This window comes from Cetorhinus maximus, chromosome 1 (assembly GCF_964194155.1).
Source record: "Cetorhinus maximus chromosome 1, sCetMax3.hap1.1, whole genome shotgun sequence".
NCBI classification, from domain to species: Eukaryota; Metazoa; Chordata; class Chondrichthyes; order Lamniformes; family Cetorhinidae; genus Cetorhinus; species Cetorhinus maximus.
The window spans coordinates 80,418,942-80,443,814 of NC_135879.1; the positions used below are offsets into that span (position 1 = coordinate 80,418,942).

At 42.3% G+C, this 24,873-nt stretch overlaps 1 protein-coding gene across 1 annotated transcript in view; it reads left to right on the forward strand.

The window, feature by feature from the left end:
* Positions 1 to 24,873, forward strand: part of LOC144681248 (ankyrin-2-like) — an 866,008-nt gene that overhangs the window by 108,610 nt on the left and 732,525 nt on the right. The window contains exon 2 of the mRNA XM_078542889.1: positions 20,203 to 20,264. Coding sequence (XP_078399015.1) covers positions 20,244 to 20,264 — 21 coding nt within the window. The 5' untranslated portion in view covers positions 20,203 to 20,243. The remainder of the gene's footprint in view (positions 1 to 20,202; positions 20,265 to 24,873) is intronic.

Genomic DNA, 24,873 nt, shown 5'->3' on the forward strand with positions numbered 1-24,873 from the left:
TTTTTTTGTTTTACCATGCTTCTTGAAGAATCTTTTGTTCATTCTGTCATTTTAGTTGGAATTCTTTATGCTAAATGGAGGTTGGTGTGTTTGATGTAATGTTGAAGAGGCTGCACTATGGAGATGATTAGTGGGTTCTTTGTGTGAGAGGCTGTGGTTTAACATATCTGAAAGGCAGCACCTTTGACAGTACTGCACTGAAGTGTTGGCCTGGATTATGTGCCTCAAATCTCTGAAGTGGGGCTTGATCCACAACCTCCTGACATAAAGCAAAAAGTGCTACTGTTGCGTTTTCGCCACATTGGGCTAAGTAATGTCCCCTAACTCAACTTCAGAAAAGTATCAGTAAGTTTTTCCATTTCCCACAGCAAACTCCCCTTCTGGCCTCTCTGAGTAATATTGTCAGATTATTGACAATTTATATAGAACTATGAGTAGTTTTATGCTGCAAACTCACTCTCAATGGAAATTATGTTGTGGCTGCTGCAAATTAATTTTGGATGATGTCTTAAAGTGGTGAGAGAGACTTTTATCCCATTACTCTTTGTTAGTTTTGAACCCCGGCACCAGAGGTGAAAGGATCGTGCTTATTGAACCAGTCGTTTTCATTTTAGGCTTTTAGATGTAACTATGCTGGTTAGGATATAAAATTAAAAGTAAAATCATTTTTACAACAACTTTTCATAATCTGAACCCAAGGGTGTAAAGGAGATTTCTTTGACTTGTGCAGTGCAGTGATTAAGTGACAGAGCAGACTGTATGAACCATCCTGTATCGTTTCTTGAAGCATTCGACACTGTCTCTAACTGTATTGTGTTTGTCATTTGAACTCTTGCTCCCTTCCAGGCAAACAGTACAAAGGATGCATTTATTCTAATGCTGGTGTCCCAGTGATTCAATTCAGAGCATTTTATTCAATCAAAGGGAGGCTGAAGAGAGGTCAGACAAAAGATCTGAGTTAAAGCCTAGCAAATAAAGAAGTGGCATTTTCTAATGCACAGTATTAGTTGTTGTATAGCATTTTGCATCTAGGAACTAGCTGTTAATCTTCTTCTAGTTTTGAGGAAAATGTATCTGTGATTAAGCGTATCTTCATTTTAATCTCCAACCACCACCAACACCTACACCCCCCCCCCCCAATCCCATCACTTAATGGAGAAAGGCACCACCCAATGCAACATTAAGTCACATAGACCTGTAGGAATAATTCCTGGCCAGAGCTGTTGGCTAAATTCTGCGAAGGCTACAGTTGGGCACAATGGGCCTCGGCCTTGTACTAGTGAGGGAGTGAATCACACCGAGTCTCCACCTGCTCATCAGTAACTTTTCTGGAAGTTGCATCAGGTGACAACAGGACTAGGCTCAGTTGTGATGCTGAAAGATTGCCGACACCCATTGGTGCCATCTTTACCTTCTCTGCTTGGGTGATAAACTGGTGGGTAGGCTCACCCATCTTTTTATAGAGCCCATCCTCTTTTCATTTTCATTATTAAATTCATCACTACTCTCCTGTTATTTGATGTTGCTGCTACTCCAGGGAGTGGAACTCTGCTGTGGGCGAGAATTCCTGATCTTGCAAAACTATTGTAAGAATTCCCACCCACAGCAGTGTGCCTCCTTTGGAACAGTAGCAGCTGTAATAATCAACAGGAGCCAGGAGTGACGCTGAGGAGTGGTGTCACCAGGAGCACTGATTTTCTTTGGAAGTGCAAACTGATCTCACAATTATGACTGAGCTGCCTAGTTTTAGTGTGATAAGCTCTGCAGAAGGATCATACAGATTCGAAACGTTAACTCTGTTTCTTTTTCCACAAACACTGCCAGAGCTGCTGAGTTTTTTTCCCCCCCAGTATTTCCTGTTTTTATTTCAGACTTCCAGCGTCCACAGTATTTTGCTTTTATCAAAATGATGACTTCCTGGCTGGTTGGCATGTATGTGTAGATGAAAGAAAAGTCTTCCATTTTCCAGCTATGCAGCCTTGGCTCCACTCAAGTACAGTAATGTGCATTATGATAGTCAAGGCCAATGCAATATACAATAGTTTTGACACCTGCTAACCATGCCTTGGTTGGCTCTTGTGTGCCAACTGTGGCTCAGTTGGTAGCAAGGTCGCCTCTGAATTACAAGGTTTTGGGCTTAAGTCCCATTCCAGGGCTTGAGCTCAAAAATCAAGCTTGACACTCCAGTGCAGTACTGACAGAGCACTATTGGAAGTGCTGTATTTTGGATGAGCTGTTAAACCAAGACCCCATTTTTCTGCTTGGGTAGATGCAAAAGATTCCCATGGCACTATTTTGAAGAAATGCAGCAGTTATTCCCAGTTTCTGGGCCAATATTTATCCCTTGACAGACTTCACAAAAACAGACAGGTCATTATCACATTACTGTTTGTGGGAGTTGTTGAATGCAAATTAGCTGCCACGTTTCCTACATTAACCCAACGACTACACTTCAACAAGTACTTCATTGGCTGTAAAGCACTTTGAGACATCCGGTGGTTGTAAAAAACACTATTTAAATGCAAGTCCTTTCTTTTCTTCAATACTAAGGAGACAAATTACTCTGGGGGCTCTTCAGTGTGTCCATTGTAATTTAAACAAAATAGCTGCAAAACACAAGTGTTTTCTCAGGGGTTCTGCAGCCCTTCCACTGAAGTGAACAAGTGGGAAACACCCTGTGGAAATTCACCCCCTATTTTATAGAATTAATACAGCACTTTGCTTCTTCTCTGGCAAAAGTTGACTTGCCAGTGTACAGTTCTTCAGACACAATTGGCACCCTAGGAGTTTGCCCAGATAGCTATTCTTTTTCCCTGAACTGTTTGGGGAATTTTACGCTCAATAGGGCAATTTTAAAAAAAATTCCTTTCAAGGGATATGAGCACCACTGGCTAGGCCAGCATTTATTGCCCATTCTTAATTGCTCTCAAAGGCGGTGGTGAGCTGCCTTTTTGAACCGCTGCAGTCCATGTGATGTAGGGACACCTACAGTGCTGTAAGGGAGGGAGTTCCAGGATTTTGACCCAGTGACAATGAAGGAATAGCGATATAGTTCCATGTCAGGATGATGTGCGGCTTGGAGGGGAACTTGCAGGTGATGTTCCCATGTATCTATTGCTCTACCTTCTAGGTGGTAGAGTTCGTGGGTTTGGAAAGTGCTGTCTAAGGAGGCTTGGTGAATTGCTGCAGTGCATCTTGAAGGTGGTACACAATGCTGCTACTGTGGGTCGGAGGCGGATGGAGTGCCAATCAAGCAGGCTGCTTTGTCCTGGATGGTGTTGAGCTTCTTGAGTCTTGTTAGAGCTCCATTCATCCAGGCAATTGGAGAGTATTCCGTCACACAACACACAACCGACATGTGTCTTGTAGATGGTGGACAGGCTTTGGAGTAATTGCTGTGGTAAATAAACTATTAACAGATTCAGTTAAAAATTTCTAGAGCAGTACCATCTGGTGTACAAGCTAAGTGTTTATTTTTCTGATGTGTTTTTAACAGCTGGGATCAATGTTCAGACCAAAAAAGGCTTCTGTAAATATTCTTTTTTGGATAAAGAGTTTCTAAATTTTTGACATATAAAAAAAATGTACAAGTAAGGCCAAGGTAAATGAAAGGAATATATACCATTTTAATTTGGCAGGGTCAACATCAAACACTTCCATGTCACACGTAGTTGGTATTAAATGCTGAGTAAAGATCTTTTTATAATGTTCTGATAATGGTCCTAACAGCAAGTGCACCTATCTTCTCCACTGCAGCAACATTTCTCCACTTTTTAAAGGTCCATCCCATAGCCTCCTGAGTGCATTGGGAGATGTTTAGTGCTGCACAACCAATGCCCACTCAGAAACCAGAAAAAACTTGGTTTGAATTTAAACCCTGGATTTGGAGGTGGAAAGCTCAGGTGCTGGAGGCAAAAGGTCCAGTTCACTGAATCATTCATCTTTCTCCTCAAGTGACTATTCCTTTGCAAAAGTCATAACAATGTGCATAGACAAGCTATTCTGTGTGTAGGACATTATGACTTTGCGCAAACCATATTCTTAGCTAATGTGCATTTTCCAGCAGGACTCACTGGATAGCAATCAGGAGCAAGACTCTAGCTGATTTTTATTTTCCCCACTGAGAGCTGAGGGTAATGCCTCAACTACTGACGTGGCACAGACCAGGAATTGGAATCTTGGAATCTTCTGGTCTGTATAGCCTAAAATAGCACCTTTATCCAGTAGTCAATTGAGGGGGGGAGCTGTATTTTGATTTTTATTCATTACAAAACCAAAATAAACTGATGCTTGGACATTTTTTCCAAGATCCGCAGTATCTCAGGATTGCATGATAGTAAATGCAGCTTCAGTATCGAAATAAGGAGCAATCCTTGCAACTTCTTGATGATTTAGCCTAAAATCAATTGTTGAGAAAAGGCTTGAGGGCATTCTATAGGATGCTTTAAGTGAACATCTAAAGGCACAGTTATCACTGCAACCATGAGGTTAGTTTTAGAAGCAATTAAGTCATGTCTTACAAAGTTACCAGGGTCCTTAGAAAAGGTAGCCAAGACAGTGAATGAGGATAATCAAGTAATGTAGTTTATCTGGATTTTCAAGAATTCCTTATTGAGAATTTTAGGGGATGTTAATCATGAAATGATTTGTAAATTATCTAAATAGATTGAGAATTGGTTTCACCAAATCCAACCCCCCCCCAGGAGTCTAGGTGTGCTTTCTCATATAGAGCATGACCACTAGAATTATAGAGAGGAAGGAGTCAACCTTCAACAAAAAGCAATTAAAATTTCAAGTGTTTCAAAAGACTAAAATTAGCTGGAATCAAAGCAAAATGTCTCTGAAAGGCACTCCGATGCTGAAGACATCCAGTGAACTAATAGAAACTGCTTGCTGGTCCTCAAGAGTCACCTAGGCACAAACTATAGCTCAGCTCAGAATGTGGGCAAGCAGTCAGATAAAATCTGCCTGGCGATCCTGGGTTTTTGGACCATAATTTTCCTAATTTCATTTGTGACTTCAAGCATTTGCTTTTTCTCCTCTTGTCTCTTATAAAGCAAGTGGTTCTTTTCATTTGAGGTTGTGTTGAGATCTCATTTTGTTTTCTTCTGCATCATTTCCTGACAGGAAGATAAAGTAATTTTCTGTCAAAATACAATACAAGTAATAAACAGCTTAATAACAGCAATACAATAAAAACAAAATACTGTGGATGTGTGAGATCTGAAATTAAAAACAAAGTGCTGGAAAACCTGAGCAGGTCCAGCAGCATCTGTGGAGAGAGAAACCGAGTTAACATTTCGGGTCCAATATGACTCTTCTTTGAAGCTCTTAATAATAGTGGTAGGATGCTCATCTGTCGACATGGCATTCAAAGGTATCTGTGCTAATGGCTGAGGGGCGGAGGAGGCTGTCCCTCGAGAGGTGCCCTCTGATAGCATCAGCTGCTGCTCACCCTCTGCCATTTGACTCTCCCTGCTTTCCTGAGAGGGCCCAGGAGTGAATTTGACTCCAGGCTCCTTGACCCCTCTTGCCCTGGCTCTGGGCCCCAGAGCTCAAAAACAAGGTGATGGAGTGCAGGTCAGAATTGATACCCGCTATTGAATCATTGATTTGCTGGTTTTGACCCACGATGACAGTTGCCACTCTGCCAATGGAGAAAGCCATGTATTCTGTAGAATAGGTGATCACAGTGCTGGATCATGGGCTGGATGGACTTCTCTAATATCTGTGCCAGAATGCGCACCCCTCTGGTATTCCCGTCACATCTCCGCACCTCGCGCTGAATGTCCAGCATCTGCCACCTAACTGACAACTCAAGGCTTGTCATCACTCCTGACTGCCAGAGGCCTGCTCCATCTCAGTCTCCAGCAGCAGCATGTGTAACTGTGATGTGCTTTCACCAGTTTGTGTTTTCCTTACTTTTGAGTTGCACATACCCATCAAGGTGTCCGTATCTGCATTGGTGCTGGGTATGGAGCAAGAATGTGATGCTGCACCCTCAGACTTCCTTTTCCTCCTCAGAGGTCAATGTGGGACACTCGCGGCTAACAGCAGCTGCCGATGTTGCAACTGTGTAGGGAATTAAAGGAAGGATAGTTAGGGCCATCTTCAACCTTTTTGAGGTGAGTGCGCTGAGAAAACATCCTCATTTTAAGCACTGGAATCATTATATGATGTTATTCAGTGTTTGCATCCCTACAGCTTTCAACATACAGTCACACATTCCTCCTGATGCATGAGAGCCGTTAAAGTCACAATCCATTAATGCCTCATTCCTAACAGCATACCAACCATCATGCACCCTCCCCTCCCCAGCCCTCTTAACACATGTTTGTTTCAATTATAAAGATGTTCCTTTGCAATCTCACGACCCGGAGCCTTTTTCATATCTCACCTCGACCAATGACCCAGCTCCACTCATTAGCAGTCAACTGCAGTACCTTCTCCTTTATGGTAGTTAGAGTGGTCAGGGTTTGCACACCACCTCTGGTTCTGCTTCTCCCCCTTGAATTGTGCATCCTCTTCTGCAATTGAAGAGTGACTTTGAAATGAAGATTATTCTCTTAAACAATCATTCCTATTCAAATATGACCAATGCGAACTCTATTAGCAGCATACTTATCATGATGTTTTGTGCCAACTAATCTCTGGTATTTAAACCTCCCTCATAGCACCTGGTGCCATGCAGAATGTCATGTGTCCATCATGCTGCCTAACACTTTTGGGCAACACACAAGACAATCACAACCTTCCATGTATGTCCACTCAAGAATGGTGATACATTCACCCTTGCAAATTTCAGGTCACTGAGGCATTAGTGGCACTGAAATCCAGGTTTCTGGACAACCCCAAGGCTGCTCACCTCTGCTGTGACCTCCATCCAGGCTGATTTTGTCAGGCTGGGAGGTCCTCTCTTCCCATCAGCAGCCATTAGGACCTCCTGCCTGTCACTTAGTCTGGAGGAGGGCTTGCAGGGGGGTCATCTTCAAACCTTAGGGTCATCCTTGGCCCTCCCCATCTCCTGGCTCCATTCTCTAGGTCATCTGTGGAGAGACACAGTTAACAGCCTGATGTTCAGTGTCTCCCTAAACACTTGACATTCATCAGGGTGATGGATCAGCCACATTCCAATGCTATTTCTTCCATGGTAAAGATTCTGAATGCTTCCCATCTGTAAGAACAATCGGGCATATTTAAAATTATTCACTTACCTATTGCAGTGGTTCACGTAAAATGAGATTCATCAACAGAACGTTCAGATTCACCCATACAATGTTGCCTGGTGCACATGACACAGTGCCCATGCCAGGGGTCCATTTTAAAGGAATGGCTGTGACCTCTTTCTGGGTGACAGCTGCCACCTCTGTGCCTGGATGTTTTGCCTTCACTGGGTGTGCAGCCCCCCCCATCCCCAGAAGCTGTTGGCCGACACCCGCTGGCCGCACGTTAATCGGACCGCTCACGTATTATTCAACATCTTTCCAAGGTGGGGGCGGGTGTCAGCGAGCGAGCCACTGACTTCTGGGATGGACTTCTGTGCATCGCTGAGGTACGTAAAATTCAGTCCTCACAAGCAGCAAATGGATTGTTTGTGTGTTTTTTTCCCCCCACTTCTAATTTTATTATTATTAGGTTGTTTGTGGAGTTATTTCTTATTTTCTAAGCACAAAACCATCCGCAACCTTTTGGAAAAAAATATTCTGAATTGCATTTTTTTTTACATTTGGAAAGGAATTTTTAAACCTGTATAATGATCAGTTACTTTAGGTGGAATTTAATGCCCTTTCTGGGGTGAGTTCGGAGGGAACAGGGCATTTAATTGTGCAGGCAGGTGCCCGGTGGGGATTCCACTGCCTTCCCGCCTCTGCACCGATTAAATCAAAAGTAGGAAGGCTCGTGGACGACCCGCCCTGACGCGAGCAATTAATGCCCACTTAGGGGCCTCATCCCACCACTGCTCATGTTCACCCAGTGGTGGGTGGGGCAGTAGCTGCGCGGGAAGCCCAAAAAATACCCTGCTGTTTGCTTGCGGGCTCTCAGGTGGGATCCCTCATTGTCAGGAACTCAGTGGCTGATTGAGGGACTCAGCATCGGGAAGTGGGAGGAAGTAGGGGTGCGGGGTAGAGGAGGTGTTGCTGAAAGCCACCCCTTCCCTTTCTTCTGAACCTCCTGCACCCCCTCTAGCCAGCGACTCCCTCCCCGTGACCTCTATACCTCCCTCACCCATGGCCTGGGTCCCTCACTGATCCTGGGACCCTGGTGGGTGCATTGTTGGCAGCTACCGCTGATTCCATGGTAGTGTTGAAGCTAACGAGGAGCTGCACACCTCCAATTAGCCAGCAGCTCTTCCGCTGCGGGGTCCTATACCCTGGGGAATGCAAACTGCTGGCCACTTAAGTATCTGATTTAAGTGCTTAATATGGCGGGCATCCCCAAAGAAGGTAACATGGTGCTCTCGCTGGCTATCCAGCACGTGATCCTTTTAAAAAATATATTAGCTCATGGGATGGGGGCATCGCTGGCTAGGCCAGCATTTATTGCTCATTCCGAATTGCCCTTGAGAACTGAGTGGCTTGCTAGGCCATTTCAGAGGGCATTTAAGGGTCAACCACATTGTTGTGGGTCTGGAGTCACATGTAGGCCAGACCAGGTAAGGATGGCAGACTTCCTTCCCTAAAGGACATTAGTGAACCAGATGGGATTTTACGACAATCAACAATGGTTTCATGGTTATCATTCGGTTTTAATTACAATTTTTTTATTGAATTCAAATTTCACCACCTGCCGTGGTGGGACTCGAACCCGGGTCCCCAGAGCATTACCCTGGGTCTCTAGATTACTAGACAGTATTCACTATGCCACCACCTCCTCTCCACCCTGCGTTTACTGCCAATTTAAAATTGCCTTAATAGTGGCTGAATTCCTGTCACGCACCACCTACACCCCTCTCTGTGAGAGACCCTGAGATTCCAGTGATAACCAACACACTAATTTTGCCTTTTTGAAGCTGTCTGCCATTATCTTCAAGAACCAAGATGTGTAAAGCTTTATCAAAAACAAAAAACTGCGAATGCTGGAAATCCGAAACAAAAACAAATATACCTGGAAAAACTCAGCAGGCCTGACAGCATCTGCGGAGAGGGATACAGTTAATGGTTCGAGTCCGTTAGATTCTTCATCAGAATTAAGGAAAAATAGAAAAGAGGTGAAATATAAGCTGGTTTAAGGGGGGGTGGGACAGGTAGAGCTGGATAGAGGGCTAGTGATAGGTGGAGATTGCCAAAAGATGTCACAGACAAAAGGACAAAGGGGTGTTGACGATGGTGATATTAGCTAAGAAATATGCTAATGGTGACATTAGGGGTAGCAAGCAGGACGAGCAAGGGACAGATAGCTTTGTTACGTTAGCATTTTAGAAGTAAGCTCAGTAATTGCTCATGTACCTTGACTGGTGAATGTTGAGTTCTAAAAGTATGCCAGGTAGTCTGCATTTTTTTAATACTTCAGTATTTTTTCACTGTTTAAATTGATTTTATCCCGCTACATCTTACATTTATGCCAGCATGTTTGATACTTGAGAGCTGATGGGGCTGGAAATTGCCCTGTTTCTGGTGCACTAGTGCGGTATCCAGTGAATGTGTACTGGTAGTACACAGTAGTAGTTGGTCCTTGCCCAAGTGGTCATTCATCTGTTGAGCACCAAGGTACTGAGTCATTGACAAAAATCAAGAGTAGAATTTCCAGCTGATTTTTCTTCTCCCTACCCCAAGCTACTAAAGCCATTTGAAACATTAGCTGACCTGAGTAGGGATCAGAGTGTTACCTCTATTATGTGTCTTTATTTTGCACTGAAATACATTTGCAACTGAAAATGTCAACTGTGGCTCAGTTGGTAACACACTCACTTCTGAGTCACAAGGTTCCAGGTTCAAGACCCTTCCCAGGGCTTGAGCACAAAAATCAAGGCAGACACCCCAGTGCCATATTGAAGGAGTGCAGCACTGGCAGAGATACTGTCTTTTGGATGAGAGGTTCAACCAAGGTCCCTTCTGCCTGCTTGGGTGGATGTGAACGATCCCGTGGCATTATTTTGAAGAAGAGCGGGTGAGTTATCCCCGGTGTCCTGGCCAATATTTACCCCTCAATCAACATCACAAAAACAGACTATTTGGGCATTATTACATTGCTGTTTGTGGGGGTTTGCTGTGTGCAAACTGGTTGCCATGCTTGCTACATTACAACAGTGACCACTCTTCGGTGGTCTTGAAAAGTGCTATATAAATGCAAGTCTTTCTATCTTTTATTAAAGGCTTTTTCTTCCAAATCTTTGTGTTCTTTAGTGAATGAAGTATTCCCATTGAACAAAGTAAACAAAGCCTTTTTCCTTGGAACAAAATCAACGTAAATATGTGAGCAATTGTGCAGCTTTTATCTGTTAAAGAAACAGTACAGAATTGCACAGCATTCCACACAACACCATGCTTAATTTTTTAAAATAACTTTGGGAGCGTGGATATGGCAAGATCTCAGTCAGTTATCCAGGTAGATCCTCTTGCCAATTGAATTCTATTAGTGTCTGATTCTGTAATCTACTGATCTGATTGTGACTTGGGAGTGCAGTAGGGGTAATTTTAAGCTTCAATAATGGGCGGTTTTGGTTCAGATGGGAGGTTAAAATGTGAAAAAAAATCTAAACCAGGAAACGCTCACTTCCAGTTTTAATGAAGGTGGGATGAGGGGCAGGTGATCAATTCGGTTCAGAAAACAGGTCAGTCATTCAAATCTCTTCTTGTGTGCCTCCATTTTTGCAAAGTTTCTAATTTTAATCCATGTTGGCTGGATTTCCCTGGGCTTAAGAAACCCAGCAGGTAAAAGGAAAAAAGAAGAACTGGATCCATCAAATAAATATCGTCACAACTCTCTGCTTGTAGGCCATGAGGAGCAGGAGTGTTCTCCACCCAACAGCTTAGCCTGTCAACAGCCCTGTGATCTCTCATTCTGTCCCTGACGAATCCCTGTGAATCATGTTGGCCTCTGAATGGAAAATCTGTCTGAGGAAAAAACATATATTTGACAGCAATCTGAGAACCTGACTATAACTCTTTTCCCCAACCCCACCTCCTGCTCTGAAACCTCACCCGTGACAAATATCACAGCTTTGATAAAACTTTAGTTACATTTAAAGTCTGGAATTTAAATCTGTGCCTTAACCCTCCACTATTTACAGACGTACATACGATCGAGGAGCCGGAGTAGGCCATTCAGCCCCTCGAGCCTACTCCGCCATTTAATAATATCATGGCTGATCTGATAGTAACCTGAAATCTGCATCCCACCTACCACCGATAACCTATCACCCCTTTGCTTAACAAGAATCTATCCACCTCTGCCTTAAAAATATTCAAAGACTCTGTTTCCACCACCTTTTCAGGAAGCGAGTTCCAGAGACAACCCTATGAATGAAAAAAATTTGCCTAATCTCTGTTTTAAATGGGCAACCCCTTATTTTTAACCAGTGACCCCTAGTTCTAGATTCTTTCACAAGGGGAAACATCCTCTCCACATCCACCCTGTCAAGATCCCTCAGGATCTTTTATGTTTCAATCAAGTTGCCTCTTACTCTTCTAAAGTCCAGCAGATACAACCCTGGTATGTCAACCTTTCCTCATAAGCAAACCCACCAATTCCAGGTATTATTCTGGTAAACCTTCTCTGAACTGCTTCCAACGCATTTACATCCTTCCTTAAATAAGGTGACCAAAACTGTACACAGTACTCCAAATGTGGTCTCACTAGTGCCCTGTACAACTGAAGCACAACCTCCCTACATTCGTATTCAATTCCCCTCGCAATAAATTATAGCATTCTATTAGTTTTCCTAATTATTTGCTGTACTTCATACTAGCCTTTTGTGATTCATGCACTAGGACACCCAGATCCCTCTGCACCTCAGAGCTTTGCAATCTCTCACCATTTAGATAATATGCTTCTCTTTTATTCTTCCTGCCAAAATGGACAATTTCACATTTTCCCACATTATACTCCATCTGCCAGATCTTTGCCCACTCACTTAACCTATCAATATCTGTTTGTAGCCTCCTTATGTCCTGTTCACAACTTGCTTTCCTACCTATTTTTGTGATATCAGCAAATTTGGCAACCATCCCTTCAATCCCTTCATCCAAGTCATTTACATAACTTGTAATAGTTGAGGTCCCAGCACTGATCCCTGTGGCACGCCAGTCATTACATCTTGCCATCTTGAAAAAGGCCCATTTATGCCTACTCTCTGCTTTCTGTTAGCCAGCCAATCTTCTATCCATGCCTATATGTTACCCCCATACTATAAGCTTTTATTTTCCGCAATGACCTTTGATGTGGCACTTTATCAAATGCCTTCTGGAAATCTAAGTACAGTACATCCAACGGTTACCCTTTATCCACAGTAGTGTTACTTCCTCAAAGAACTCTAATAAGTTGGTTAAACACGATTTCCCTCGTACAAAACCACGTTGACTCTGCCTGATGACCTTGAGCTTATCCAAGTGCCCTGCTGTAACTTCTTTAATAAAAGCTTCTCACTGGAATAGCTTACCCACTGGAACTCACTCCAAATACCTATATTATTTGAAAAGCCCAATCAGACTTTCCTAGTGCAGTCTTTTTTAATCACTGTAGCAAGTAATTTGTGAAAAGATTCATCAAATGCTTTGTTCGGTTTGTTTTTGTATTAGTTGGTAAAATGCATATTTAACTGAGTTAAAAGAAAAAAGCTTGCACTTATATAATATGTCACCACTTTGCTTGGGGTGTCTTAAAGCACTTGACATTCAACAATGACTTATATTTATATATTTTGGCCTTACATAATAAAACATTGCAAGGTGCTTCACAGGAGCATTGTAAAAGAAAATCTGACACTGAGCCACGAAAGGAGATATTTAGTCCAATGGCCAAAGGCTTGGTCAAAAAGTTAGCTTTTAAGGAGTGTGTTAAAGGAGGAAAGTGACATAAAGAGGTGGAGAGGTGTAAGGAAGGAATTCCAAAGCTTAGGTCCTAGACTACTAAAGGTCCAGTAAATAAAGGTGGAATGATTAAAATTGGAGATGCTTAAAAAGCCAGGATAACATAAGTGTAGGTAATTCACATGGTTGTGGGGCTGGAGATGACTACAGAGATAAGGAAGGGTGAGGCCATGGAGGGATTTGAAAACAAGGATGAGAATTTTAAAATCAAGATGTTGCTTGACCGGGAGCCGATGTAGGTCAGCTAGTGCAGGGGTGATAGGTGTACAGGACTTTGTGCAAGTTAAGACACAGGTAGCTGAGATTTGGATGACTTCAGGTTTATGGAGGGTAGAAAGTGGGAACCAGCCAGGAATGGGTTGGAATAGTCAAATCTAGAAGTAACCAAGAAATGAATGAGCATTTCTACAGCATATGAGCTGAGACGGGGTGAAGTTAAGTTATGTTCTGGAGGTGGAAATTTGCCATTTGAGTGATGGTGAGAATATGTGGGTGGAAGCTCATCTCGGGGTCAGATATGACACCAAGGTTGCAAGCAAAGTAGTATAGTTTTTATTCATTCAGGGGATGTGGGCATCGCTGGCTAGGCCTGCATTTAATGCCCACCCTTATTGCCCTTGAGAAGGTGGTGGTGAGCTGCCTTCTTGAACTGCTGCAGTCCATGTGGTGTAGGTACATCCACAGTGCTGTTAGGGAGGGAGTTCCAGGATTTTGACCCAGTGACAGTGAAGGAACGGCGATATATTTCCAAGTCAGGATGATGAGTGGCTTGGAGGGCAACTTGTAGGTGGTGGTGTTCCCATCCATCTGCTGCCCTTGTCCTTCTAGATGGTAGTGGTTGTAGGTTTGGAAGGTGCTGTCTAAGGAGCCTTGGTGAATTTCTGCAGTGCATTTTGTAGATGGTACACGCTGCTGCCACTATGTGTCAGTGGTGGAGGGAGTGAATGTTTGTGGAAGGGGTGCCAATTAAATGGGCTACTTTGACCTAGATGTTGTCAAGCTTCCTGGATGTTATTGGAGCTGCACTCATCCAAGCAAATGGAAAGCCTCAGATTGTTGCCAAGGAGAAGGATAGACTTGGTAACTAGGGAACAGAGTTTGGAGTCAACAATGGCTTCTGTTTTCCCAATATTTAATTGGAGGAAATTCCTGCTCATCAGTACTGGATGTCAGATAAGCAGTCTGATAATTTTGCCACAGTGGTGAAATTGAGAGGGGTGGTGGGGACATAAAGCCGGGTGTTGTCATGGTACGTGTGAAAATCAACGCTGTGCTGTGGCAATGCTTGCAAGGGGCAGCATGTAGATGTGAAATAGGAGAGGCACAAGAATATCGTTTTGGAGGACACCTGAAGTAACGGCGTGGGAACAGGAAGAGCGACCGTTTCAAGTGATTCTCTAACTACAATTAGATGGATAAGAATAGAACCAGGCAAGTACAGTGCCATCTGCCTGGACGGCTGTGAAGAGGTGTTGTGAGGGATTAGTGTGGTCATGCATGTTAAAGGCTGCAGATGGGTTGAGAAGGATGTGGAGGGATAGCTTACCTTAGTTGCAGTCACTTTTGATAAGAGCTGTTTCAGTTCTGTGGCAGGGGTGGAAACCTGACTGGATGGATTCAAACACGGAGTTCAGGAAAGATGGACACTGATTTAGGAGGCAACATCTTCAAGGACTTTAGTGGAAGTGAGATTGGAGATTAGGTGGTAGTTTGTAAGGGTGGTCAGGTCAAGGTTTGGTTTTTGAGGAGAGGAGAGGTTTTTTGAAGGCAACATGATAAGATGCAATATAAACACTAGTTTACTTTTCTATAAAAAACTTTCTATAAGAAACTACTAAGAGAATTGAGCAAGAAAAGGCTGTTCAATTAATTGCTTTTGAAAATGAGTGATTTCTGCTCTGCAGGTGAATGTGGGAGTCCTTTTGTGCACATTACAAGGTATCATAAATGCAGTGAGATGAATGACCAGTTAATCTTTGTTTTTTTATGTGTTGGTTGAAGGAGAAATATTGCTCGGGACCCCAGAGAACTATTCTTTAAATATGTGATTTTTATGTCTCAAAATATCTGAGCAGGTTGACGTTGCAGGCAAATTGGAGCTAGAACTAAGTATAGATAAATTTTATTTCCAATTTCATTATTGCAAAATGCACTTGCATTTTGCGACAAATGAATTTTGTTGTAATGTGCTAATTTGCCATTCTTGGGCTCAATGCTCACTCTAGTGGTAAGTTTCAGCAGTAGCAGGGGAAGCCAGAAACATTGTTGAAGGGATTTCTTAGTAGAGAATATTTCCTTGGGGCAAGATATGGCACATATTTGTTAGAAACCTAATTGTATTATATGGGCCATTGAGAAAGTAGTTAATACAGAAAAGACTACAACCTGCACTAAGCTCAATGACCATTGTCATTAGTATTTCTTAGATATGGTAAAGTAGAACAGTTAGCTTGCACAATATTGCAACAACGTGAATTGATCACTTTTTTATAATAAAGATTATTTTGAATAAAGTTTGGAATTGGTTGTTCATCTCATTTGCTGCCATGGGATCCTTTTGCGCACATCTTGGCTATCATGTTTAGACTGAAAAACACTTGGACATGTCCCGGGGAAAACATGTTAAAGCACTATATAAAGACAAGTTTATTTTTCTAAAGAATCATTGCAGAATTAAATAAGAAAAGGCTGCCCGGTTTATTCATGCTGTCTTTTAAGTCCAAGTATAGGACCTACTTGGACTTTTCCATTTCTCTGTGTGAACATTCACCTTTATGAAGGTTAGAGTGGTTAGCAAAGCATATGGAATCGAGTTATTCATAAGTAGAGGCATTGAGTACAAAAGTAGGTAGGTTATGCTGAACTTTTTATAAAGCTCTGGTTAGAGCCCAATTAGAGTTTTACAATGGTCCTGGTCATGACGGTGCTTGAGAGGGTGCAGAGGATATTTACCAGAATGGTTCCAAGAATAGGGGATTTTAGGTACAAGGTTAGGTTGGAAAGGCTGGGGTTGTTCTCCTTTGAGTTAAGGAGATTGAGAGGAGATTTGACAGTGGTGTACAAGATGATGACAGGTGCTGATAAGGCAGACAGGGAAAAACTTTTCCCGTTAGCTGATAATAGAAGAACTAGGAGACACAGATTTAAGATTTTGGGCAAGAGATGAAGGGGGGATATGAAAGAAAATCTTTTTTGCAATGAATAATTGCGACCAGGTACTCACTGCCCATGAGGATGTTGGAAGTGGAAACAGTCAATGATTTCAAAAGGAAATTGGATATCCACTTGAAGGAAAAGATTTGCAGAGCTATGGGTATCAAGCGGGGGAGTGCGACTGACTGGATTGCTTTGCGGGGAGGCAGTAAGGACTCGGTGGGCCAAGTGGCCTCTTTCTGTGCTATAAAAGACTCTATGGCCTACAGCTGTCTTTGCAAAAATGGCAGCACAGGCTTGGGTCTGCAAGTCCTGGCCTCAAACCAAGCCCCCACCATTTTCACAGGGGTGTAGGACTGAGGGCCGGTTCAAATTTACACATCCGTAGTTCACAGAGGCAGCTGCACATTGTTAAAGTGCAGCTGCCTCAGTCAGATCTGATTTTGGCTAGTGGTATCTCTAAAACAAGATGGGTGGGATTTTCCGGCCCTGCCTGACATCAGGATCGTCCAGCCCCACCGAAAGCCAATGTACTTTTGTCTGGACTGCCGAATCTCCCACGGTGGGTCCTGTCACGTCGGGGCTGGAAATTCCTGCCGATGTGTGCATTTAAAACTTTGTAGGAGAAGGTCTAAAGCTACTGGAGTTTTTTGGAGAGGTAGAGTACTCTTTTGGATGTTGTCTCTGCACACCTTTGTGAGTGGTAGGTCCCTTTTGGGAGTGGTAAGGTGCCATTTGGGATTATTAAAAGTACATATGAATGTGTACAAAAAGTGATAAACTCTTTGGAAGTGTCAAGCTCATTGGAGCTGCCAAGTCCATTGGAACTGCCAGGAGAACTGTCAAGATATCTGTCAAGAGATTTAAATCTTCTGCCCTTTAAATTAAAAAAAAAGCAGTATTTAAAAAAAAGCAGTGCCAAGCTATTTCATTCTGTCTACTGACATAAGCCTGAGGGCTATCATCAAAGGATTAGAGTTGCCTGATTGATTTCACAACCTTTCATTATCACAGTGTAGTGCCTGTTGCTTCACAGTTTCATTGACAGTTCCAAGTGGCTCTAAACTCTTTGAAGTGGGACTATGACTTCAAGTGCTTATTTTCATAAGGAATTAAAGGAAGCTAAATGTAGTGAATGGGTATTTATCAAATAATGTTTTTTTTGAAATGTGAATTCATCAATGGACACTTAAGAACTTTATTTGATCTCAGCATGGATCCTGAGGTCTGCCCATGGTGGATACTGGCTGAGTTGGTATAGAAGGTGTAAGGGGAAAGGGTGGTGGGAGGGAAGCATGGGTTGGCATGAGTTGGCACTAAGTTGGCATAGGGTTATAAAGGGCCATGTGGGATAAGTGGAGGGGCATAGGTTGGCATGGGGGTATGAGGGGTCATGGGGTGGGTGGGGGTCATGAGATGGCATTAGTTGGCATAGACAGTGCATGGAGAGTGTGTTGTGGGCGTTGAGGGGTTAGGTCTGGAGGGCTGGTTTTTGTTTTTTTTTTAAATTTTCATAGCCTCGGCAAAGTGCCAGTGCACCGAGGCCAGACTTTCGTTCAGCCAACTTCGGCACTCAGCAGCCTTTTACCTCTTTCCACCTGCTACAACTCCCATTCTCATCCACGCCCTCGGATCAAAACTCAGATCTTCCTGGGCACTTTTTCCTGGGCTGGGCTTGCGGGGCTGGGAATTGCCCCAACTCTGCGTTCCTGACCCAGGAATGTGTAACTTTACTTCTAAGTCATGTGGTTGGGGTTGGATGTAATAGACTGAATTTTATCAAGTTATCAAGTAATGAAAAAATAAACCCTTAAGCCAGGGGTGGGAATCTTTTCCTTATCCTTGGCCATGCACGCATAGACAAAATCAGTCGTGGGCCACACACATATAAAATTCAACTTAATTTAGATTTTTTTTTAGAGAGAATACAGAAATGTTCAGCTCACCCACTGTTTCAATGGGATGGCTGAATTTGAATGTTATATTGTTAAATATTATTATAGTAATTTAGCTGATGCTTTTATTCAAACCAAATTGGTAACAGTGATGATAAATGTTATTTTGAAGGCACTACTGTTGTAGGTCTATAATTTTAGAAATCTTGGTGCGAGCGGATGAAATTGTACAAGGGGCCAGATCCGGCACAAGAGCTGTAGGTTTCCCACCCCAGCCTTAAGCAATTATCTAATATCATCATTTGACAGCGCCTTCAAATCCACGACCTTTACCACCTAGAAGGACAGGAGCATGGGAACACCACCACATGGAAGTTCCCCTCCAAGCCACTCACCATCCTGACTTGGAAATATATCGCTGTTCCTTCATTGTTGCTGGGTCAAAATCCTAGAACTCCCTCCTTAACAGCACTGTGGGTGTACCTACACCACATGGACTGCAGCCTTTCAAGAAGGCAGCTCGCCACCAGCTTCTCAAGGGCAATTAGGGATGGGCAATAAATGCTGGCCTAACCAGCAATGCCCACATCCCAGGAACAAATATAAATTTTTTAAGATTTCATTTAGAAAGGATAAACCATGACGATTTTTCCTTACATTTCTCTCAGTTACATATGTAAATACATATTTATGTTACAGCATAAATGGCTTACAGTAATCCTTGCTTGGTAAGGGCTCTATTGTGATAGGCCTTTGGTTTTGTGAAGTTACTGTTGCCAAATGACTTTTAACAATCTTGCCTTGGCAGAGAGACTTTGCACAGCAAGAAGTGGGAACACAACAATCAGCTACTAAAAAGTGAAAAGCTAATAGAGCGCGGATCCAGATTATAGTTTAACTACCTGTGACTAATCCTTTAACCCAAAAGCTTTATTTCTGTATTTTTCACAATATGGTACTTAAAATGTTCCTAGAAGGTTGGTGCATGTGAATCTTTGTCTTCCAGTGAATACCCTGGGAAAACAATCCAGTAATAATTTTCTTTTGGGACACAGAATATGTTTACAGTGTATTATGCTATGTCTTCTGTACATTAATCAACCTCACCCTGACCTTTCTTGAGGATGTATTGCTATACCTTGTTGATGTCTGGTCAAAATATTAATGACTATTCTGGTCACATGCAAACATTTTGCCATATGTGGATAGAGGAGTTTCAGTGTGTGCACATGTATATTTTACCACTGAGGGTGGTGTCCTCCTGTCAGCCAGTTTCATAAACACCAGGTTGGCAATGCAGTGAAAGTGAATGGACTTCAAAGTGGAACCATGACTAACCATGCATAAGAGTTTACCAATAATGCATGGTAATACAGTGGCCTCTCTGTCACTGTGATAACCTGAGATCAATTGTAGGCCATTCTTAACATCTGCATACACCGCCCAACTCTCCAGGTGTCTCAGTTAATACTTACACTGTTTAATATGAAACTGACTAACAGTTGAGGGAAGTCCTAGGTTTGATCTTCAATTCACTAAGTTAACTGATCACATGGCAGCAGGGGACTAGAATTCAGCACGCCTGTGAGTGAGGGAAAGCAAAAATCAACTAAGGCTCCTGCTACCTCTTGCTATCTCATGATCCTTGATGGAATATGCACCAGTACCAATGCTGACTGAATTAAGCATATCTGTGATGGTCTATATAGTTTGATGGCCTGTGACACTTGCTATTGAGGCTTACACATGAGGAATGTATATTTGAATAAAGTATCAAGAGCTTGGTCTGTGTCTATGTAAGAGTACATCTGCTTGAGTCAGTGCTTTCAGGAAATGAGGGCAGGTAATTGGAGGGGACAAGATAAATTACACAATCATTCCTCCATCCACCCTCTTTAAAAAGTGTACAATGTTAATAATATGAACAAATCATTTGCATGGTTTTTTTCAAATGACTATCAATCAGTATTGTGAAAGTAAAATATTCAAGCCTAGTTAGACCAGTAATTCTACTACAATATAATGCTGGGTTGAATTACTTTATTCATACAAACAAAATGAGGAAAACGTCATAAGAATATATCTTAAAACTGCTTACCTAACCTTTTTCCTCCTTTTTTTTGCAGGTAAGTAAATGAACATTATTATGAGGAACTGACATGGAAAGATGAGCACCATGTTACAGAAGGTACCTGTTCTGTTTTCCTAACATATTGATTCTGCTCTGAGTAATTACCACTGATAGGTTGCTGGTTTTATCTTGAACGATATCAGGGCAATTTAACCCTGAGTTCCTTTTAATAGCGGGTCACTATGTGATGCTCCTCTTACATTATTTGTTGGTCAAATTTACTGTGTGCCAATGAGCACAGCCATAAATAAGGCCATTCTTTTGGAGTTGAAAGACTCAAACATTCAGAATAAAATGGTTTGTATCAGAGAGCACAGAATAGATCCAGTAGGAATGTTAACAGGAGGATTTGAAATAGAGTTTAAAAATATTTGTTTTAATAAATCTAACCTTGATGTTGTATAGTGTCTAAAAACAAATGAGTTCTCCAATCTCTAATGTTTCTAACTCTTTTGAATTCAGGGTTGTGATGGGCTGTAGCACTAATGGGCACTCTGGCTAATGGTATCACGGTACCATGGTACTGGAGTAATTTCTTGATGACAAGTCATTGCAGCATATGTTTGCCCTCTGGCTATATATAGGATATCTGAAGTTCAACCTGAATTGACCCCAACTTATTCAACTTGAACCTAGACCCAAACTACATTCATAGGCGGAAACTTGTCTTAATTTCTGGTTTTCCAACTTGTACTGCAAGATTGTCTTGATGAACAGAGATCAGCCTTTTTACAAGGAGTCTGAACCAAGCCAACTGAAACCAAGCCACAGCATGGTTGAAGCAAATCAGCTTGTATGAGTTTAACTTTTTGACCTAGCACTACACTCTCTCCTGAATATGTTGACTGCAGTATTACAGATGGAGAAATGAGGTAATCTTCAGTTAGATAGAACTCTGTGTGCACACCTGCTGCTTCCACTTCTTCATTTTGGATTGATATTCATGATGCTATTGTGGCCATGAGGCACCTTCATTAGCAGTTTAAGAACTAATTGCATTAAAGATATATAAACTGTTATTTGCAGTGGGAGGCTGAGCATTGTTTACTTATGATCTAGATTTTAAATTAATTCTTTCCTTTTTACATACTTCCTTAAAGCATGACATTGGCTTGACTTGGACAGCATCAGTGAAGTGAGTGTGACTGCCCTTGACATCAAGGCCACATTTGACCAAGTGTGGCATCAAGGAGCCCTAGCAAAACTGAAGTCAATGGGAAACTGAAAACTGAAAAAATGGGAATCGGGGGAAAACTCTCCACTGGTTAGAGTCATACCTAGCACAAAGGAAGATGGTTGTGCTTGTTGGAGGTCAATCATCTTAGCTCCAGGACATCACTGCAGGAGTTCCTCAGGGTAGTGTCCTAGGTCCAACCATCTTCAGCTGCTTCATCAGTGATCTTCCTTCCATCATAAGGTCAGAAGTGGGGATGTTCGCTGATAATTGCATAATGCTCAGCACGATTCGTGACTCCTCAGATACTGAAGCAGTCCATGTCCAAATGCAACAAGACCTGGACAATATCCAGGCTTGGGCTGACAAGTGGCAATTAACGTTTGCACCACACAAGTGCCAGGCAATGATCATCTCCAACAAGGGAGAATCTAACCATCACCCCATGACGTTAAATGGCATTGCCATCACTGAATCCCCCACTATCAACACCTTGGTGTTACCATTGACCAGAAACTGAACTGTACTAGCCATATAAATACTGTGGCTATAACAGCAGGTCAGAGGCTGGGAATCCTGCGACGAGTAACCCACCTCCTGACTCCCCAAAGCCTGTCCACCATCTGCAAACCACAAATCAGGAGTGTGATGGAATACTCTCCACTTGCCTGGATGAGTGCAGCTCCCTCAACAGTCAAGAAGCTTGACACCATCCAGGACAAAGCAGCCCGCTTGTTAGCACCACAACCACAAACATTCACTCCCTCCACCACTGATGCACAGTAGCTGCAGTGTGTACCATATACAAGATGCACTGCAGGAATTCATCAAGGCTACTTCGACAGCATCTTCCAAACCCACAATTGCTACCACCTAGAAGGACAAGGGCAGCAGATAGATGGGAACACCACTATCTGGAAATTCCCCTCCAAATCACTCACCATCTGGACTTGGAAATATATCATCATTCCTTCATTTCACTGGGTCAAAATCTTGGAACTCCCTTCCTAACAGCACTGTGGGTTTATCTACATCACATGGACTGCAGCGGTTTAAGAAGGTAGCTCACCACTACCTTCTCAAGGGCAATTAGGGATGTGCAGTAAATGCTGGTCCAGCCAGCGACGCCCACATCCCATAAACAAATAAGAAAATAATTAATTATGTAATCTACACTTTGGCAGCCAATGAGGTGAACAGGGATTTGATGCAGAGTATACATCAGATTGATTAGAATTCATTGGCCGGGCAAATCCATTCGATGTGACCTTGGTGGTTATGCCAGGATCCCACTTGCCAGTGCTAACTAATGTTACCCAACTGGGATCAAGCAGAGGGCACCCACATCAATGGGGCAAGTGGGCATCACCGAGGATGAGTTGCCCTGCTCTCCTTCCCAGAAACTTGCAATAGCCCCATTGGCTCCTTGTATAAAAGGGGAACTCAAAGTAAATTTAAAAAGAGAATTGCATTATTCTCCAGGGGTTCAGACTACTTGTTTATGCAACATCTACAGACATGTTCACCACCTAGGACCATATTCCCCCAGAATCCAGTCAGTGGGAATACCTGGGGTGAGTAGTGCCAATTTCAGGCTCCAAAAGTGATGGATGAATGTCTGACTCCATAAAGAGTCGGCGGAAAAATTCTAGAAACAATCAAAACCCATCACGGCCAGGCCTCTGCTGCTTTTCAATAGGTTTTGCTAATGCTTTACCACAGTTAAAATTGGAAACTGTGGAACTAGGATTTTCAGGGCCATTTACTTTAAAACCGTTTAAAAATAGAATTTTGATGTGGGGCTATCTACTTCAGCTTAGCACATACACATGCCGACTTCTGCTCCTCATTATATTGCAGTAGGATCAGATATAGCAGCAAATGGGGAATGGATGGGAATAGTATAAATCGGATTTAAAATAACACATACTTTTTAAAAAAAGATATATCAAGCTCCTTGGTTAATTCTGTAAGATGATGCGATAGGTTAAGTAGATCAGAAGGAACCCGATTCAATCCTTGGTCTGTGCTGAGTTCGCTGACCTCAACTGCAGCTACAGCTAGCCTCAGTGCCTATTGTCGAGAGGGGAAGTTGTTTCTGTTTGCTGTCCACATGGTGGTGCATGTGTGAATGTTGGTTGAGGATGTGATTCAACTCAGTGGTCGAATAGCCTTCCAACACCTACTGTCATGGATTGCCCATGAACAGAGGTCCATTGGGTGGAATACTAAGGGTGTCAACTGACCCTTGGAACTGGTAGAAAACTGTCTTGGGCAGCAGAGCAAAAAGGCTGTAACAAATAGCCTGTTATATGCCTTGTCTTGGAACTGAATGCTGGGCAGATCATGTGATATAATTTATTTTGTGTTGTCACCCAAGACTAATAACTACCCCGATATCTCTATAGGAAGGGAAGAGAGAAATTGGCAGGGTTATTTTAAATAAAAACTGAGACAGTGAGATTTTACGACTTATAAAGTTGACAGTTCTGACAATAAACAAACTGACGAGTTTGCGCAGTGCTAGAGTCAGTTCAATATTCAGTTTGAGCCAGTATTTCCCTCTCCCTTCCAATCCTCCAGTTTGTTATCTCCACCTCCCGGTTTTTACTTCCATCACCACCATGCTGTGCACCATTATGTAGCTAAGCAGACAGCCAGCCTGCACTCAGTCTGTCAGTGCGGCTTTATAGTTGGCTTTCAGGAGATGTATGAAGGTTGTTAAGATTGTTTTGCTCTTCAATTTCCTTTCATCACCAGAAAGCAGGAATCCTCCTCTGCTATCACTAGGTGCAATGTTCTGAGACAGCAACACTTCAAAGAAAGCTTTGCCTGAAGATTAGGCCTAGAAATGTTCCAAAAAGATTGTCAAGATTGTCATATCTTGTACAGAACCAAATATTATTACTATGGTAATTGTTGTTACTCTCTGCAGGATGAGACATGGCCCCTAATTTATGTGACTGATGGCAAGTTAGTAACTACAAATTGTGTTTCAGATTTTTCATGTATTCTGCTAATAGCGCAATGACCAAAAGTCCAAAAAGCAGGAATGCTAGCAGCTGATGTGGATGTTTAAGGAAATCAATACCCTATTTTTAAAAATAATAACATCAACAATTTGCTCAATAAATGAAATAAAAATCCCTTTTTAACTGTTTTGGAGTCAGTGATACCCTTGTGGCTAAATGCAACTGTGGTATCAAGCATTGTGTTTGTTGCTTTATAGAATTTTGCACTTTTTAATGAGAATTTTAAGCCTTTATGTGTTTAATTTATTATGGATACACATTTACATGATGCATTTCGACATTTTCTATGGTATGACACGAAAAGTAAACTCTTCTTAATAATGTGATGTTTTCTGTCATGTTGTTTACATGTAGGCAAGCACATATTCTGTAGAGTACTTCAAGGAAGTCATGCTTTGAAGGCTGAGATGATGCAATTGACTGTGAGAGCAATGCTTGAGTAGTTTATTTATATCATCTC